General features: G+C 46.6%; 1 protein-coding gene across 3 annotated transcripts in view; it reads left to right on the top strand.

The window, feature by feature from the left end:
• TBXAS1 (thromboxane A synthase 1) overlaps positions 1–17,028 on the top strand; it is an 88,279-nt gene extending 71,251 nt beyond the window's left edge. For 2 of the 3 annotated variants that reach the window (XM_077267154.1, XM_077267153.1), the window contains 13 exons: positions 4,115–4,208; positions 4,287–4,339; positions 4,485–4,581; positions 4,736–4,852; positions 6,455–6,543; positions 6,648–6,799; positions 8,062–8,192; positions 8,271–8,570; positions 8,662–8,750; positions 13,659–13,796; positions 13,867–14,029; positions 14,219–14,825; positions 16,417–17,028. In XM_077267154.1, coding sequence (XP_077123269.1) covers positions 4,115–4,208; positions 4,287–4,339; positions 4,485–4,581; positions 4,736–4,852; positions 6,455–6,543; positions 6,648–6,799; positions 8,062–8,192; positions 8,271–8,570; positions 8,662–8,750; positions 13,659–13,796; positions 13,867–14,029; positions 14,219–14,293 — 1,498 coding nt within the window. In that variant the 3' untranslated portion in view covers positions 14,294–14,825; positions 16,417–17,028. Of the gene's footprint in view, positions 1–4,114; positions 4,209–4,286; positions 4,340–4,484; positions 4,582–4,735; positions 4,853–6,454; positions 6,544–6,647; positions 6,800–8,061; positions 8,193–8,270; positions 8,571–8,661; positions 8,751–13,658; positions 13,801–13,866; positions 14,030–14,218; positions 14,826–16,416 lie in introns of those variants that run through there. The other variant, XM_077267155.1, reaches the window with a different exon arrangement.
• The last annotated feature ends 1,073 nt before the right edge of the window (positions 17,029–18,101 follow it).

Below are 18,101 nucleotides of genomic sequence, written 5' to 3'. Positions count from 1 at the left end.
ATGATCGCTCGCACTACATAATACCGCCACTCAGTGTCGAAACGATGTACTACTTCTCCTGCCCTGTATACTGGGTGCACAGTATGACTTCTCCTGCCCTGTATACTGGGTGCACAGTATTACTTCTCCTGCCCTGTATACTGGGTGCACAGTATTACTTCTCCTGCCTTGTATACTGGGTGCACAGTATTACTTCATCTGCCCTGTATACTTTGGGTATGGTACCACTTCTGGGTCCTATGTAATACTGCCACATAGGAAGCAAATAACTCTACCATAAAAAACCTATGTAGTACCGCCACATGGTATACTAATAATACCGCCATACAGCACTTATGTAATACCGCCACATAGGAAACAAATACCGCCATACAGCACCTATGTAATACCACCACATAGGATACAAATACTACCATACAGCACCTATGTAATTCCGCCACATAGTATACTAATAATACCGCCATACAGCACCTATGTAATACCGCCACATAGTATACTAATAATACCGCCATACAGCACCTATGTAATACCGCCACATGGTATACTAATAATACTGCCATACAGCACCTATGTAATACCGCCACATAGGATACAAATACTACCATACAGCACCTATGTAATACCGCCACATAGGATACAAATACTACCATACAGCACCTATGTAATACCGCCACATAGGATACAAATACTACCATACAGCACCTATCTAGAGGTCTCAGAATCTGAGAGATCCCAGCGGTCAGATCTAGATTCCCCCTCAATTGTTACTGCTGGGAGAAGGAATCAGATAAATGATTAATGGATCTAGATAAGGTGGAAAAAACTCTCAGTGACAAAACGGAGCTGGAGTTCTCTAGGAAAGAGTCTGAGTTAAAAGAAGCCTCAGTCATTCCATAAAGAGAGGAAACATGAGCCGTTCATTCAGGATTTGGGGGGACCGAAATCTCTTACAGGAGGGGGAGATAGACCGTAATCAGGTTCTCAATATCTCCGCTCCTGTCTCCTTACAAGAGTTTTATCTTTTCTACCACAAATTAGATTTGATGCTTTCTCCTGAATATGAAACATTATTTTTTTATTCACATAAAATTAGGTCAAAAACTTTTACAAGGCATCTGATTGACAAAAATGCCAGGAATTGGGGGTTTCAGCAGAGGACCCACATTGGCTGCATTGATGGAAGAAGGAGAGAGAGAAGCCTCCACCAGGGAAATGTCAGTGCTCAGATATTTGTTAGTTTGCTGGAAAATAATGACATAGATCACAGTCAATTATTCACCTGAATAATTAACCTGAATTGTGGGAACTTGGGCTTTTGCCTGACCTCTATTGATGTGGAGACCTTGTATAGCAGCACCCTGATGATTTTGGGTTACGTTCACGTCAGGAGAAATACCAACTTGACTATTGAATTACTTGAAGACATCGTTAAATATGACTTAGGAAGTGATATCCTCATCTCAGGGGCACCGCTATGGGGTCCTCATGTGCCCCAATTATGCCAGTCTGCTCCTGCACTACTGTGAGGACCTCTTATTCTTCTGTGAGGATGACCATGATTTACTTTTATCTTATAGTTAGGAACAAGCAATAGATTAATGACTTTATTAAATACCTGAATGTGAATCCGATGGGTCCAAGATTCACTTGTGAGCTAGTAGGTGACAGATTATCCCTCCCTGACATATATTATCCAAAGAGGAACAAATGGTCAATTATTAACTGATATAACAGTAACTAAATACATATTGAAGTGGGAACGTTATCAGCCCCCCCAAGAAAACTTAAAGAGATCACAGAAAGCCAATTTAATAGTATAAGGTGTAATTGTTCTATTGTATCTGCTTGTGAAAAACAAGAAAAGGATTTGGCAAAAATATTCCTTAGAAGAGGATATCCGTACCCCATATTCATGGGGGCTTATAAACATGCCCTATATTTATGGTGTCAGAGTCTATAAATACCCAAGCAAAGAATGAAGGATATGGATCATTGGGACCTATGGTGACCGTATTGACCAAGTGATGGGCATCTTACAGGAATACTGTGAGTTCTGCGGGCCGACCTAGATATATAAGATATCGCACCTTTAGAAAGGGACAAGGTACTAGGGATAGGCTGGTTCACAGCATATATGGTTCTACTAAAAACCAGGGTCTGTGGCTGGATCATAAACCATCAGTACCTATGTAATACCTCCACATAGTATACTAATAATACCACCATCCAGCACCTATGTAATACCACCACATAGGTGCTGTATGGGGTATTATTAGTATACTATGTGGTGGTATTACATAGGTGCTGTATGGGGTATTATTAGTATACTATGTGGCGGTATTACATAGGTGCTATATGGGGTATTATTAGTATACTATGTGGCGGTATTACATAGGTGCTGTATGGGGTATTATTAGTATACTATGTAATACCGCCACATAGTATACTAATAATATCCCATACAGAACCTATGTAATACCACCACATAGTATACTAATAATACCCCATACAGCACCTATATAACACCGCCACATAGTATACTAATAATACCGCCATGTGATATTATTGTGGCAGACCTGGGTTCAGGCTCATTATGGTGGGCAGATGGTCAGGGGTCTCACACTTATTTTGCTGCGGTATGATTCTAATACATTGTCACGGATCACAGGGGGATAACTTTATCATCCCAATCTGCTGACCCCAATATGTCATGAACCGGGGTTGTTTGGTTGCCCCAGTTCTTTTCTGAAGGGGATTTATCTATATCCCACTTCCCAGTTTCGGTTTGGAACTTTCAGCTCTCTGGTGCCCCCCTTAACCTCAGATCAGACAGGGTACTGCACCTACGATAATTAGTCGCCAGAAAGGCTGCCTTACTTTTTACTGGCTAATGGGCACACTGCAGCGAGGGCAATATAACTAATCCCACTCAGGCGGGAACATTAATTATCAATGCTATCCGTCGCTACCAGGTTTCCCAAAGGTGCAGGACAAATCCGCTGCCACCAGCTCCGATTTCTTAATAATGGGTCCGGAGCCAACCCAAATTAGTAGCCTAATTCACTTCAGAGGACATGACAGTACGTTATAGAGCAAGGAGAAACGAAGCTAGTAATTTTATATACTGTATTTTACTCCAAAAGGTAGGCAGTGTTTACAAACGTGTAAAAAGATATTATAAAAGGAGACAATTATATATATACCAAACGATTACAAATAAAAAGGGATTAACAGAAGAAAATAGACTTACGGTTCTTTCATATCATGGCTGACCATGCGGCTCGGGGAAGGGCGACACATCAAGATGCATTACAGATGTGTCTCGCAGCTAGACCCTGGACAAAAGACTAGTGAAGACTCATGTCTCACTCACTTATCCCTGTACCCAAAACCAAGGCACTACCCTGTGGTGACCTCACTCAGAGGCTGAATAGTCCCCTTTCTTAAAGTTATGAGAAGCCATTTTTCCTCACATCTTGGCGTATGAACCTCGTAGAAGAAATACAAAGTTATCACTATGTTCAGCAAGACCTGGAGGTTAATTTAAGTATAAACATGTCTTGGCTATGAGCCCCAGTTAAGCAGTAATGCATTTCTCAATTTCTGCTAAGAGCTGAGCTCCCAAAACCCACCAGTTAGGAGCTCTGTCCCTGCGGTTTCCGGAAATATGAACAGCCTATTTCTGTGAATATCCTATTTTGATATATTTGGTCTTAAAGGACCACTGTAGCTAAACAAAGGGATTGTCATGCGCTGCTACTCTTTTCTTTTGGTTTTGCAGCTGCAAACAAAGAGATTCCTGAGGGAGGGGGAAAAGAGTGGCTTAGAATTTCACTGTGCTGACAGGCAGAGAGAAGGGGGGGCAGAGCGCCCACAGCGTGTGTCTGCCACCATGGTATCGTCTAAAAAATTACTCAGAACATGGCATTTTTACATTATCGTGACATACATGCAGTCAGGCGCGATCTGTCACCCCTTCGTCTAAGCAGGGGACACAGGGCTCGGCCCGAGCAGAGCAGGGAATTGTGGGAGCAGATATTACACATAACCATGTGCTGCGCCTGATGGGGGTGGTAGTCCGCGGACACATGTGTGATGGCCACTTCTCCTGCAGGTATTCCATATCCGCCTTCTCGCAGCTGCAGAAGATGGGGATCAGACATCCCAGGCCAGCGCCGTTCATCGGGAATGTGCTGCTGTTCCAGAAGGTAGGATGATGGGAGTTGTGGTCACATGGTGCTCCTTTCATCCTTCGCCGTGATTGGTTATTTTACTTTAATTTTCAGGGATTCTGGGAAGGAGCCAATCAGATCCTGAAGACGTACGGGCCGATCTCGGGGTAACTGATTCTACTCTAGTCACACCCAAAGCTGCACGTAAACGTCTGTCTGTCCATCACCTCCTGCTGGGAGGCATTGTGGGAGATGTAGTGTTTCCAGCTGGCGGTACATCTCCCATGATGCCCGGCGTTACATCATACACAGGTATTACATGGGCCGCCGTCCGATGGTTCTTCTGTCCGATCCGGAGGCCGTGAAGCAGGTTCTTCAGAAAGACTTCTCAAACTTTACCAACAGGCTGGTAAGTTCTCCGCCTGCTGTCAGTGAACGAAAACGAGTCAGGACCTTGTCCTGCTTTCAATGCTGAGGGTTTGCTACAGTTGCTCCCTGTCTAATTGCACGGCAGGCAGCTGTGCTGGTGAGGCGCCGCTTATCTTTCGCTCTTATCCCTGCAGAAAATGAACCTGGTGACCAAGCCGATGAGCGACAGCCTCCTGTGCCTCCGCGACCAGCAATGGGAGCGTGTGCGTAGCGTCCTGACCCCGTCCTTCAGCGCGGCACGTATGAAGGAGGTGAGTCCAATGCTGAGGGCCCATGGCGCAGCCGGGAGGGCTGGGGGAGGCCATGGTTAAGCTGAGATCTACGGTTAGTGTTAGAAATTCAGATAGGGCTATGGTTATAGTTTTGGTTATGGTTAGGCTTAGTGATAGGGTTAGAGTTATGGGTACGGTTATTCATAGTGGTAGGGTTAGAGTTATGGGTAGGGTTCGGCTTACTAATACGGTTAGGCTTAGTGGTACGGTTAGTGTTATGAGTAGGGTTAGGCTTAGTAATAGGGTTAGAGTTATGGGTAGGGTTAGGCTTAGTAATAGGGTTAGAGTTATGGGTATGGTTAGGCTTAGTGGTAGGGTTAATGTTATGGGTAGGGTTAGGCTTAGTGGTAGCGTGTGTGTTATGGGTAGGGTTAGGCTTAGTGGTAGGTTTAGAGTTATGGGTATGGTTAGGCTTAGTGGTAGGTTTAGAGTTATGGGTAGGTTAGGATTAGTGATAGGGTTAGAGTTATGGGTACGGTTATTCGTAGTGGTAGGGTTAGGCTTAGTAATAGGGTTAGGCTTAGTGCTACCACTAGAGTTATGGGTAGGGTTAGGCTTAGTGTTATGAGTAGGGTTAGGCTTAGTGGTAGGGTTAGAGTTATGAGAGGGTTAGGCTTAGTGGTAGGGTTTGTGTTATGGGTAGGGTTAGGCTTAATTGTAGGGTTAGTGTTATGGGTAGCGTTAGGCTTAGTGGTAGGTTTAGAGTTATAGGTATGGTTAGGCTTAGTGGTAGGGTTAGATTTATGGGTATGGCTAGGGTTATGGTTAGGGTTAAGCTTAGTGATAGGGTTAGAGTTAAGGGTATGGTTAGGCTTAGTAGTATGGTTAGAGTTATGGGTATGGTTAGGCTTAGTAGTAGGGTTATAGTTATGGGTATGGTTAGGCTTAGAGGTAGGGTTAGAGTTATGGTATGGTTAAGCTTAGTAGTAGGGTTAGAGTTATGGGTATGGTTAGGCTTAGTGGTAGGTTTAGAGTTATGGCTAGGGTTAGGCTTAGTGGTTGGGTTAGTTATGGGTATGGTTAGGCTTAGTGGTAGAGTTAGAGCTAGTGTTATGTTTTGGGTAAGGGTTAGCTAGGGCTAGGGTTAAAGTTATGGCTAGGTTTAGGATTTGGTTTAGGCAAACTGTTAGATCCTAGCGCTAAGCCTAACCACAAAGCCCTGAGTTAGGTTTATGTCTAGGGTTAGTGCTAAGGTTAGGTTTATGATTTGGGTTAGGCTTGCAGCTATGATTAAAGCTAGCGTTAGGACCAGAGTTAGACTTAGTGCTGGGGTTAGTGTTAGGAGTTGGGTTAAGCTTAGTATTAGGGCTCGTGGATGAATTTAATTTAGGCTTAAGGATAGGGTAATAGCTAGGATCTGTGTTAGGTTTATGGCCAGGCTTACAGTTATAGTTAGTGCTGAGGTTAGGACTAGTTTTAGGACTAGGGTAGGATTTTAGTTAGGCTTGTGGCTATGGTTCGGCTTAGTGCTAAGGTTGGAGCTAGTGTTAGAACTAGAGTCACAGGTGTGCACGGCCCCAGCTGACAACCCGCCACAGTGTCATGTCTTAGGTTGTCAGGCCCCTCTCCGCTGTCTTCCAGATGTGCCCCCTCATACACCAGGGATGCGACGTGCTGCTCAGTAACCTGCAGACATTTGCAGACTCGGGAGAATCCTGTAATGTCCAAAGGTAACAAACAACCACCCCACAACAACCCCTGGCTGATAACAGAGAGCAGCAGCGAATACTTCTCTGGCTTTGGTAACCATTCGCCCGGTTTCTCGCCTCCACAGAAGTTACGCGTGTTACACCATGGACATCGTCGCCAGCGTGGCGTTTGGCACCAACGTGGACTCCCAGAAAGATCCGGATCACCCCATGGTGCAGAACAGCAAGAAGTTTCTGGAACTGTTCACCCCACTGAAGCCCCTCGTTCTGCTGACGTGTAAGGGGGAGGGGCGGCCGGGGGTGATGGGCGTGGCAGGACCTCCGTATGCCTGCCTGGCATCCAATCAGAGGAGAGATGCAGTACGGGATAATTAATAAGCAGGAAGCTCATTAATATGCATGATGACTCATTATTATTCAATTAGGCTCTTTAATATGAAGCATGGTTCATTAACATATGTAGGGGTTTACTAATATAAAGGAGAGCATTTTAATATGAAGGCGGGCTCATTGATATGCTAGTAATCTTTAAAATGTGGGCGGGACCATTATTATTCTGATCTCATTCATAAGAGACGTCATTAATATTCAGATGATCTCATAATATGTCAAACTGCTCATTAACATTCATATGGCCTTATTAACATGTCAAACTGCTCATTAATATGCAAGTGGGAATATTAAAATGTTAATGAGCTCATCAATATTCATATAGTCTTATTAACATGGCAAACAGGCCATTAATATGCAAATGAGCGTATTTAAATATTAACAGCTCATTAATATTCAGTAGAATTCTTTAGGATGTGGGAGGGATAATTAAAATTCCAGCCTTATTAATATCCAGGTGGGCTCACAATAACATGTTCAGGTGGGATCATTAACATGGTGGAGGGATAATTAATATTCTGTAGGGCTAATTAATATTCAGTATGGATAACTAATATTGAGATGGATTCATTAATATTCAGCAGAACCCATTCATATTCCGCAGCAGGGCTCATTAATATCAAGTAGATCTTATTAATATTCAGCGGTTGTCATTAATATTCAGTAGAGCTCATTAATATTCAGTGGAGCTTGATAATAGTCTGTAGAGCTCATTAATATTCAGTAGAGTCCATTAATATTCAGGAAGTGTATTAATATTCAGAAGAGCTAATTAATATTCTGTAGAGCTCATTAATATTCAGTGGAGCGTAGTAATATTCTGTAGCGCTAATTAATGTTCAGGAGGGCTCATTAATATTCAGTAGAGCTCATTAATATTCAGGAGGGCTCATTAATATTCAGGAGGGTGCACTGATTTTTAGTAGAACTAATTAATATTCATTGGAGCTAATTAATATTCATTAGAGCTCATTAATATTCGGTAGAGCTCATTAATATTCAGGAGAGCTCATTAATATTCAGGAGGGTGGCTTTCGAGCACACGCTCAGCAGGATTTAGCGGCAGATCTGTCCCTCAGGACTCCAGGAGAGCGCGGTGACCTTCTGGGGGTCGGTCGTCTTCTTACTTTTCTCTCCTTTTCCCACCAGTGGCGTTTCCGTCCATCATGGTCCCCATCGCTCGCCGCCTTCCCAATAGGAACCGAGACAAGATAAACGACTTCTTCCGCAAGGTCATGAAGGACATGATGGCTCAGCGCGACCAGCAGCCGGCCGGCGAGGTACATGGCGCCTCGCGCCTCCGCTGCTCACAGCATCATCCTCCCTGGATTCTGGGTTAATCGTGTGTTTTGCCGCAGCGACGCCAGGATTTCCTGCAGCTCCTGCTGGACGCCAGGACGATGGCCGCCAACGTCTCCGTGGAGCATTTCGATATTGTGAACCAGGCAGATCTGGCGGCCCCCGTAAAGGAAGAGCCTAGAAAGAAGACCACCAAGACCCTGAGTGAGGACGAGATCCTGGGCCAAGCCTTCATCTTCCTCATCGCCGGCTACGAGACCACCAGCAGCCTCCTGTCATTCACCACCTACCTGCTGGCCACTCACCCCGAGAGCCAGGAGCGGCTACTGAGGGAAGTGGACGAGTTCTCAGAGAACCATGTGAGTGACTCTGGGGAGGCGGACGAGGGGCCGGACCCCAATCCCTGCAGAGGGGGCGGGATGTAATGGTGGCAAATGTCTCTCATCGTAGGACGGCGCTGACTACAACACGGTGCACGATCTGCCCTACATGGACCTGGTGATCTCCGAGTCGCTGCGGATGTATCCCCCCGCATTCCGGTGCGTGCCCGTCTGTAGCTTCATGCGCATTACTCCACTCACAACCGGAGCTGCGCTCGTCCTACTTCCATCATTATTATAGTCGACACAAGGTTTCGATTTCACAATTTGCAGCTTCAGTGTTTTTTGCTTTTAGTCAGATGTGTCTATGGTTACCGAATCAAAAATTGTGAGTGATCCCCTTCATGTATGAGAAGCCCCCACACATTGTGAGCGATCCCCTCCATTTATCTTGGATTCATAGAAGGTAGATTTAGAAGGGACCCCCGGGATCATTGTGTCCAACCCCCTGCTCAATGCAGGAGTCCCTAAACCATCTCAGACAGATGTCTGTCCAGCCTCTGTGTGAAGACTTCCATTGAAGGAGAACTCACCACCTCTGGTGGCTGCCTGTTCTCATTGGTCACCCTCACTGTCAGCCTTCTAATATCTAATCTGTATCTTCTCCCGTTCACTTTCTTCCCATAGCTTCTCGTGTTTCCATGTGTTAATGAAAATAAAGATGATCCTTCTACAATGTGACAGCCCTTCAGATATTTGTAGACAGCTATTACGTCTCCTCTTAGTCTTCTTTTTTGCAAGCTAAACATTCCCAGATCCTGTAATCCTTCCTCGTAGGACATTGCAGTCTACTCACCATTCTGGTCGCTCTTCTCTGACCTTGCTCCAGTTTTTCAATGTCTTTTTTATAATGTGGTGCCCAAAACTGCACACAGTATTCCAGGTGAGGCCTGACCAAGGAGGAGAAGAGGGGAGAATGACTTCACATAATCTTGACTCTATGCTTCTCCTAATACATCATACAGCTGTATTTGCCTTTTTGCTGCTGCAACACAATGTTGACTCTTGTTCAGTCTGTGATCTATTAGTATACCCAAGTCTTTTTCACACGTCCTGTTGCTTAGTTCTATTCCTCCCATTCTGTAGATGTAATTTTTGTTTTTCTTGCCCAGATGTAGAATCTTGCATTTGTCCCTGTTAAATACCATTGTTAGTCACTGTCCATTCTTCAAGCTTCTCTAGATCCTTTTGAATCCTTTCTCTGTCTTCTCTAGTGTTAGCTATCCCTCCTAGCTTTGCATCGTTTGTAAATTTGATCAGTTTACCTTCAGTTCCCTTATATAGATGATTAATAAAAATGTTGAGCTACAATGGGGCCAGGACAGAGCCTTGTGATCCACACTTTTAACACTGGGGCCAGGACAGAGCCTTGTGGTCCCCACTTGTAACACTGGGGCCAGGACAGAGCCTTTTGGTACCCCACTTGTAACACTGGGGCCGGGACAGAGCCTTGTGGTCCCCACTTGTAACACTTGGGCCAGGACAGAGCCTTTTGGTACCCCACTTGTAACACTGGGGCCAGGACAGAGCCTTTTGGTACCCCACTTGTAACGCTGGGGCTTGAACAGAACCTTGTGGTACCCCACTTGTAACACTGGGGCCGGGACAGAGCCTTGTGGTCCCCACTTGTAACACTGGGGCCAGGACAGAGCCTTGTGGTCCCCACTTGTAACACTGGGGCCAGGACAGAGCCTTTTGGTACCCCACTTGTAACACTGGGGCCAGGACAGAGCCTTGTGGTACCCCAGTTGTAACACTGGGGCCGGGACAGAGCCTTTGGGAACCCTACTTGTAACACTGGGACCAGGACAGAGCCTTGTGGTACCCCACTTGTAACACTGGGGCCAGGACAGTCTTGTGATCCACACTTGTAACACTGGAACAAGGACAGAAGAGCCTTGTGGTCCCCACTTATAACACTGGGGCCAGGACAGAGCCTTTTGGTACCCTACTTGTAGCACTGCGACCAGGACAGAGCCTTGTCGTCCCCTCTTGTAACACTGGGGCAAAGACAGAGCCTCTGGGAACCCCACTTGTAACACTGGTGTTGGGACAGCGCCTTGTGGTAGCCCACTTGTAACACTGGGACCAGGACAGAGCCTTGTGGTCCCCACTTGTAACACTGGGGCCAGGGCAGATCCTTGTGGTACCCCACTTGTAACACTGGGACCAGGACAGAGCCTTGTGGTCCCCACTTGTAACACTGGAGCCAAGGCAGATCCTTGTGGTACCCCACTTGTAACACTGAGGCCAGGACAGATCCTTGTGGTACCCCACTTGTAACACTGGGACCAGGACAGAGACTTGTGTTCCCCACTTGTAACACTGGGACCAGGACAGAGCCTTGTGGTCCCCACTTGTAACACTGGGGCCAGGACAGTCTTGTGGTCGACACTTGTAACACTGGGACCAGGACAGAGCCTTGTGGTCCCCACTTGTAACACTGGAGCCAAGGCAGATCCTTGTGGTACCCCACTTGTAACACTGAGGCCAGGACAGATCCTTGTGGTACCCCACTTGTAACACTGGGACCAGGACAGAGACTTGTGTTCCCCACTTGTAACACTGGGGCCAGAACAGAGCCTTGTGGTCCCCACTTGTAACACTGGGGCCAGGACAGAGCCTTGTGGTCCCCACTTGTAACACTGGGGCCAGGGCAGATCCTTGTGGTACCCCACTTGTAACACTGGGACCAGGACAGAGCCTTGTGGTCCCCACTTGTAACACTGGGGCCAGGGCAGATCCTTGTGGTACCCCACTTGTAACACTGGGACCAAGACAGAGCCTTGTGGTCCCCACTTGTAACACTGGGGCCAGGACAGAGCCTTGTGGTCCCCACTTGTAACACTGGGGCCAGGACAGAGCCTTGTGGTCCCCACTTGTAACACTGGGGCCAGGACAGAGCCTTTTGGTACCCCACTTGTAACACTGGGACCAGGACAGAGCCTTGTGGTCCCCACTTGTAACACTGGGGCCAGGACAGAGCCTTGTGGTCCCCACTTGTAACACTGGGGCCAGGACAGAGCCTTGTGGTCCCCACTTGTAACACTGGGGCCAGGACAGAGCCTCGTGGTACCCCACTGGAAACACTCTTCCAATTGGATATGCAACCATTTATTATCACTCTTTGAGTACGATCACTGACCCAGTTATAAATCCACCTAATCGTAGCCTTGTCAATCCCATGCTTGATCTTTTTTTTAATGAAGATAGTATGAGATACTTTATCAAATGCTTTGTTGAAGTCGAAATCTACTATATCTACAGCATTTCCCTGATTCACCCAGTCAATGATTCCATCATAGAAAGAATTTAGATTAGTCAGGCATGACTTGTTTGGTACAAACCCATGATGGCTCTGGTTAATTACTGTATTCTTATCCAAGTACTTACATACGTGCTGTTTAATAATTTGTTCACAGTTCTTTCCTGGTATAGAAGTAAGGCTCACTGGCCTGTAATTTCCTGGTATATAAGTAAGGCTCACTTGCTTGCAGTTTCCTGGCTCTGTCTTCTTTCCTTTTCTGAAGATAGGGACAACATTTGCCCTTCTCCAATTTTCTGGGACGTCTGTTCTCCATGATTGTTCAAAGATTCTGGTTAGTGGTTCTGCAATTTCCTCTGTTAACTCTGTCAGTATCCTAGGACGTAATTCATCTGGACCAGGAGATGTAAATTCATGTAAATTAGCTCAGTGTTCCCTCACCAACTCTTTGTTTATGGATAGTGTGGATTCTTTTATTCCTTCGAAAAAGGCACCATGAAGATCAGATGATGTTAGCCACCCACACATTGTAAGTGAATCCCCTCCATGGATGAGAAGCTCTAGCACATTGAGAGTGAGCCCCCTCCATGGATGAGAAGCCCCCACACATGGTCTCAGGAAGCTTTACTGTCGGCAGACACAGTACTGATGGCAGCGTCGCCTTCACTTCTCCAATCATTCTTCTAAACATCTAGAACAGTCTGAGGGGCTTCATCCTAGAAAATTACTCCCCCCCCGCCTGCAGTACAATCCCTGTACTTCATGCAGAATGTTCATCTGACCTTAATGTTCTTCTTGGAGTGAAGTGGCTTCTTTGCTGCCCTTCTTGGCACCAGAGCAACCACCAAAAGCCTTCCCCTTCCTGTGTGAGCAGATGCACTGACTCCTGCCATTCCTGAGCAAGCTCTGCACTGATGAACCAATTCCGTAGCTAAATACTCTTTAGGAGACGGTCCTGATACTCACTGGACTTTCTTGTGTGCCCTGTAGCATCCTCACAGCAACTGGATCTCTCTCCTTTTTAGGTTCTTGATGACCCAGTAAATGGTCGATTTAGGGGCTGTCTTTCAAGCAGTAATGTCCTTGCCTGTAAAGCTTATGGATGCAAAGCAATGGTAATTGTACATGTTTCCTTGCAGGTAATCATTGATAACAGAAAAAAGACAATGATTTCAGGCACCATCCACATCATAAAGTCCCCAGTCGGCTCCTATAATTCAGTCACATCACAGCATGATACCAGCTGCCTTGTCCTCGATAACACTTTCTCCTAAGATAAAGAGTAGGTCACTTTGTGGCAGAGCAGAAATTCAGTGCAAACAGGGTTTATGCGATAAAGTTTATTGTTGTGGTATGGAAAGACTTTGTAATATATTATATCTTTATAACAGTCTGGACTCAATTATTAAAACTGAAGCAGCAAAAATTTGTGAAAACCAAAATCTACATCAGTCTCAAAAGTTTTGGCCATGACTTTACTAGTCCAGAGCTGCATTCACAAATTATTTGCTACCTCATGTTAATTAATCTTCTTTAATACTTCCAGAGCAGCATTCACAACTGTTGCTGCATCACATCTTGCACTCCAGAGCTGTGCTCATAATTTCGGCATTGCATCCAGAACGATCTTTACTTGCAATCTGATGGGACTGTGATGCAGTGGACTATGGGGAATGTAGTACGTGCTCTGTAGAGATGCAGAATAGGCAACGGGACACAAAGGCAGGAAATTTTGCAGCAGAACAGTGATTGCTGCTCTGGGTGTGATACATACATAGTATATGGTGCCCGTTTGCCCCTAGGTTTGCCCGGGAAGCGGCGGCTGACTGCACAGTGATGGGGTGTAAGATCCCGGCCGGGACGGTGCTGGAGATTCCTATTGGCTGCATGCAGAATGACCCCCGGTACTGGGAACAGCCCGAGCGCTTCAGACCCGAGAGGTAACGATATGACGACATGTGCACAGTATGGCGGATCGGCACGGTGCCAATAATCAGGATCTTCCCGCAGATTCACGGCTGAGGAGAAGCAGAAGCGTCACCCCTTCCTCTACCTGCCGTTTGGAGCCGGACCCCGCAGCTGCATCGGGATGCGACTCGCCATCTTGGAAGCCAAAATCACCTTGTACCGGATCCTGCGGAAGTTTCGCTTTGAGACTTGTCCTCGTACTCAGGTGAAGAAGAAGCTGCAGATCCTTTATATTCCTCGTACAGACCAGAGGTCTTCAGTCTGTAGTTCTGTGAGCATGCTGGGAATTGCAGTGCTCCACGGATTGGAAACCATTGATTCTATATGAGCAAAAATGATGTGGGGGACACAGAGAATGTGACACAGAACTTAACCCTTTCCATCTTTCTTCCAGATTCCGCTACAGGTCACCGCAGTGTCCACCCTGAGGCCGAAGGATGGAGTGTATGTCAGAGTTGTAGCCCGCTAGCGCCCCCTGTAGATTCCAACAGTGCACTGATCACCAGCCATATCACGTACTAGTGAAGTACGTCAGGAACATTGTATATGTCCACAATAAATGGTGACCCCCCCTAGTACCAATATCCTTTGCGTGTTGAACCCCAAAATAACCCCAAATTAACCTAACAAGGTGCTAGGGTCCTCCATACATTATCAGTGCCCAAATCCCTCCATATAAGCTCACAGTTACATGGTAGAGAAAGTGTGAACTTGCAGCCACCACCAGGGGGAGCTCCCTGTATACAGAGATACATGATAAGAACCTGTCTGCAGTCACCACTAGGGGGAGCTCCCTGTATACAGAGATACATGATAAGATCCTGTCTGCAGCCACAACTAGGGGGAGCTCCCTGTATACAGAGATACATGATAAGATCCTGTCTGCAGTCACCACTAGGGGGAGCTCCCTGTATACAGAGATACATGATAAGATCCTGTCTGCAGCCACAACTAGGGGGAGCTCCCTGTATACAGAGATACATGATAAGATCCTGTCTGCAGTCACCACTAGGGGGAGCTCCCTGTATACAGAGATACATGATAAGATCCTGTCTGCAGCCACCACTAGGGGGGAGCTCCCTGTATACAGAGATACATGATAAGATCCTGTCTGCAGCCACCACTAGGGGGGAGCTCCCTGTATACAGAGATACATGATAAGATCCAGTCTACAGCCACCACTAGGGGGAGCTCCCTGTATACAGAGATACATGATAAGATCCTGTCTGCAGCCACCACTAGGGGGAGCTCCCTGTATACAGAGATACATGATAAGGTCCTGTCTACAGCCACCACTAGGGGGAGCTCCCTGTATACAGATACATGATAAGATCCTGTCTGCAGTCACCACTAGGGGGAGCTCCCTGTATACAGATACATGATAAGATCCTGTCTGCAGCCACCACTACGGGGAGCTCCCTGTATACAAGGATACTTGATAAGATCCTGTCTGCAGCCACCACTAGGGGGAGCTCCCTGTATACAGAGATACATGATAAGATCCTGTCTGCAGCCACCACTAGGGGGAGCTCCCTGTAAACAGAGATACATGATAAGATCCTGTCTGCAGCCACCACTAGGGGGAGCTCCCTGTATACAGAGATACATGATAAGATCCTGTCTGCAGCCACCACTAGGGGGAGCTCCCTGTATACAGAGATACATGATAAGATCCTGTCTGCAGCCACCACTAGGGGGAGCTCCCTGTATACAGAGATACATGATAAGATCCTGTCTGCAGCCACAACTAGGGGGAGCTCCCTGTATACAGAGATACATGATAAGATTCAGTCTGCAGACACCACTAGGGGGAGCTCCCTGTATACAGAGATACATGATAAGATCCTGTCTGCAGCCACCACTAGGGGGAGCTCCCTGTATACAGAGATACATGATAAGAACCTGTCTGCAGTCACCACTAGGGGGAGCTCCCTGTATAGAGATACATGATAAGATCCTGTCTGCAGTCACCACTAGGGGGAGCTCCCTGTATAGAGATACATGATAAGATCCTGTCTGCAGTCACCACTAGGGGCAGCTCCCTGTATACAGAGATACATGATAACACCCTGTCTGCAGCCACCACTAGGAGGAGCTCCCTGTATACAGAGATACATGATAAGATCCTGTCTGCAGCCACCACTAGGGGGAGCTCCCTGTATACAGAGATACATGATAAGATCCTGTCTGCAGTCACCACTAGAGGGAGCTCCCTGTATACAGAGATACATGATAAGATCCTGTCTGCAGCCACCACTAGGGGGAGCTTCCTGTATACAGAGATACATGATAAGATCCTGTCTGCAGCCACCACTAGGGGGAGCTCCCTGTATACAGAGATACATGATAAGATCCTACCTGCAGTCACCACTAGGGGGAGCTCCCTGTATACAGAGATACATGATAAGATTCTGTCTGCAGTCACCACTAGGGGGAGCTCCCTGTATACAGAGATACGTGATAAGATCCTGTCTGCAGCCACCACTAGGGGGAGCTCCCTGTATGCAGAGATACGTGATAAGATCCTGTCTGCAGCCACCACTAGGGGGAGCTCCCTGTATACAGAGATACGTGATAAGATCCTGTCTGCAGCCACCACTAGGGGGAGCTTCCTGTGTACAGATATTTAATAAATCTTTTTTTGTTTCTTGCTGTGAGATCTGCCCCCTGGTGTCAGGTCAGCATTACTGCAGCTTGTTTGGTTGGGGATTTTAGTTGCTTCTACAATTTTCTAGTTTGCTTAGTGATTTTTAGCCTATAAAATATCCTAGACCTCTGCTTGCTGTCAGTGAAAAAGTGTAGAGATTACAGTCAGAAACGGCAGTTTGACAACTGCAGTTTTGTTGTTTCATATCTGCTGGAGGCATGAAGGATCCACACTCCAGACTATGACATTCTTCCTGCACTGACACATTGTAGCAAACCACCAGGCTCACAGATTCTTGTCCATAGTCACACATGGAGACAAGCCCTCGGCTGGGAGATAATTTCTGGGTCAACAAGACTTCACTCACAGCAAGCAGAGATCTTGACAACCTAGAAGAGTGCGGCAGACACTGAACCAATGTTATGCGGAGGCTCCCTTTGTTTGCAAGACACCGGCCCTTTATATACCAGAATGGTGGCAGTTCTGCTCCTCGGGGGAGGGGCTTCAGTCTTCTGCTATTTTCCATTGGTTTCATATAAATCTATTTTTGAAATAAATTTGCTGTTTGTTTTCTATTACGTTAAATCTCATCAGACTTCCGATAATCCGGAATCCCGGATCTGAGGAGGAAAATCCGGTGAGGACCCTCTGCAGATACAGCGGCGCCGCTCTGCTGGAGATTCTACAGGATTTTGCCCCTTCTTCCAGAAGATGATTTGTGGGGTCAGACCCTGATGTTGGGGTCCAGGCTCATAATTTCCAGTGTAGGATGGAGTTGGGCTCTGTGCGGCCGCTCACGTTCTGTCCTCCTATGTCTGTATGGATCTTGTGCAGTGGGCACAGTCATGGGGGGGCAGATAAGGGGCTTCAGCTGTAGGTAGAGAAGTGTGATCCGTCACTGCACAGAACACGTGTCCTCCAGAGTGCAGAGGTGGCGGCTTTAGACCACTCCATCTGACGCTCAGCATTGTGCTTGGTGATGTACGGCTGTCCAGACAAGAAATTATCCTTCAGTCACCTCCAGAGCTGCACTCACTATTCTGCTGTTACATCGTGTCTTATCCTCCAGAGCTGCACTCACTATTCTGCTGTTACATCGTGTCTTATCCTCCAGAGCTGCACTCACTGTTCTGCTGTTACATCGTGTCTTATCCTCCAGAGCTGCACTCATTATTCTGCTGTTACATCGTGTCTTATCCTCTAGAGCTGCACTCACTATTCTGCTGTTACATCGTGTCTTATCCTCCAGAGCTGCACTCACTATTCTGCTGTTACATCGTGTCTTATCCTCCAGAGCTGCACTCACTATTCTGCTGTTACATCGTGTCTTATCCTCCAGAGCTGCACTCACTATTCTGCTGTTACATCGTGTCTTATCCTCCAGAGCTGCACTCACTATTCTGCTGTTACATCGTGTCTTATCCTCCAGAGCTGCACTCACTGTTCTGCTGTTACATCGTGTCTTATCCTCCAGAGCTGCACTCATTATTCTGCTGTTACATCGTGTCTTATCCTCTAGAGCTGCACTCACTATTCTGCTGTTACATCGTGTCTTATCCTCCAGAGCTGCACTCACTATTCTGCTGTTACATCGTGTCTTATCCTCCAGAGCTGCACTCACTATTCTGCT

The sequence above is a fragment of the Ranitomeya variabilis genome, chromosome 5, assembly GCF_051348905.1.
Source record: "Ranitomeya variabilis isolate aRanVar5 chromosome 5, aRanVar5.hap1, whole genome shotgun sequence".
NCBI lineage: Eukaryota > Metazoa > Chordata > Amphibia > Anura > Dendrobatidae > Ranitomeya > Ranitomeya variabilis.
This window is presented reverse-complemented; position numbering and strand designations above follow the sequence as displayed.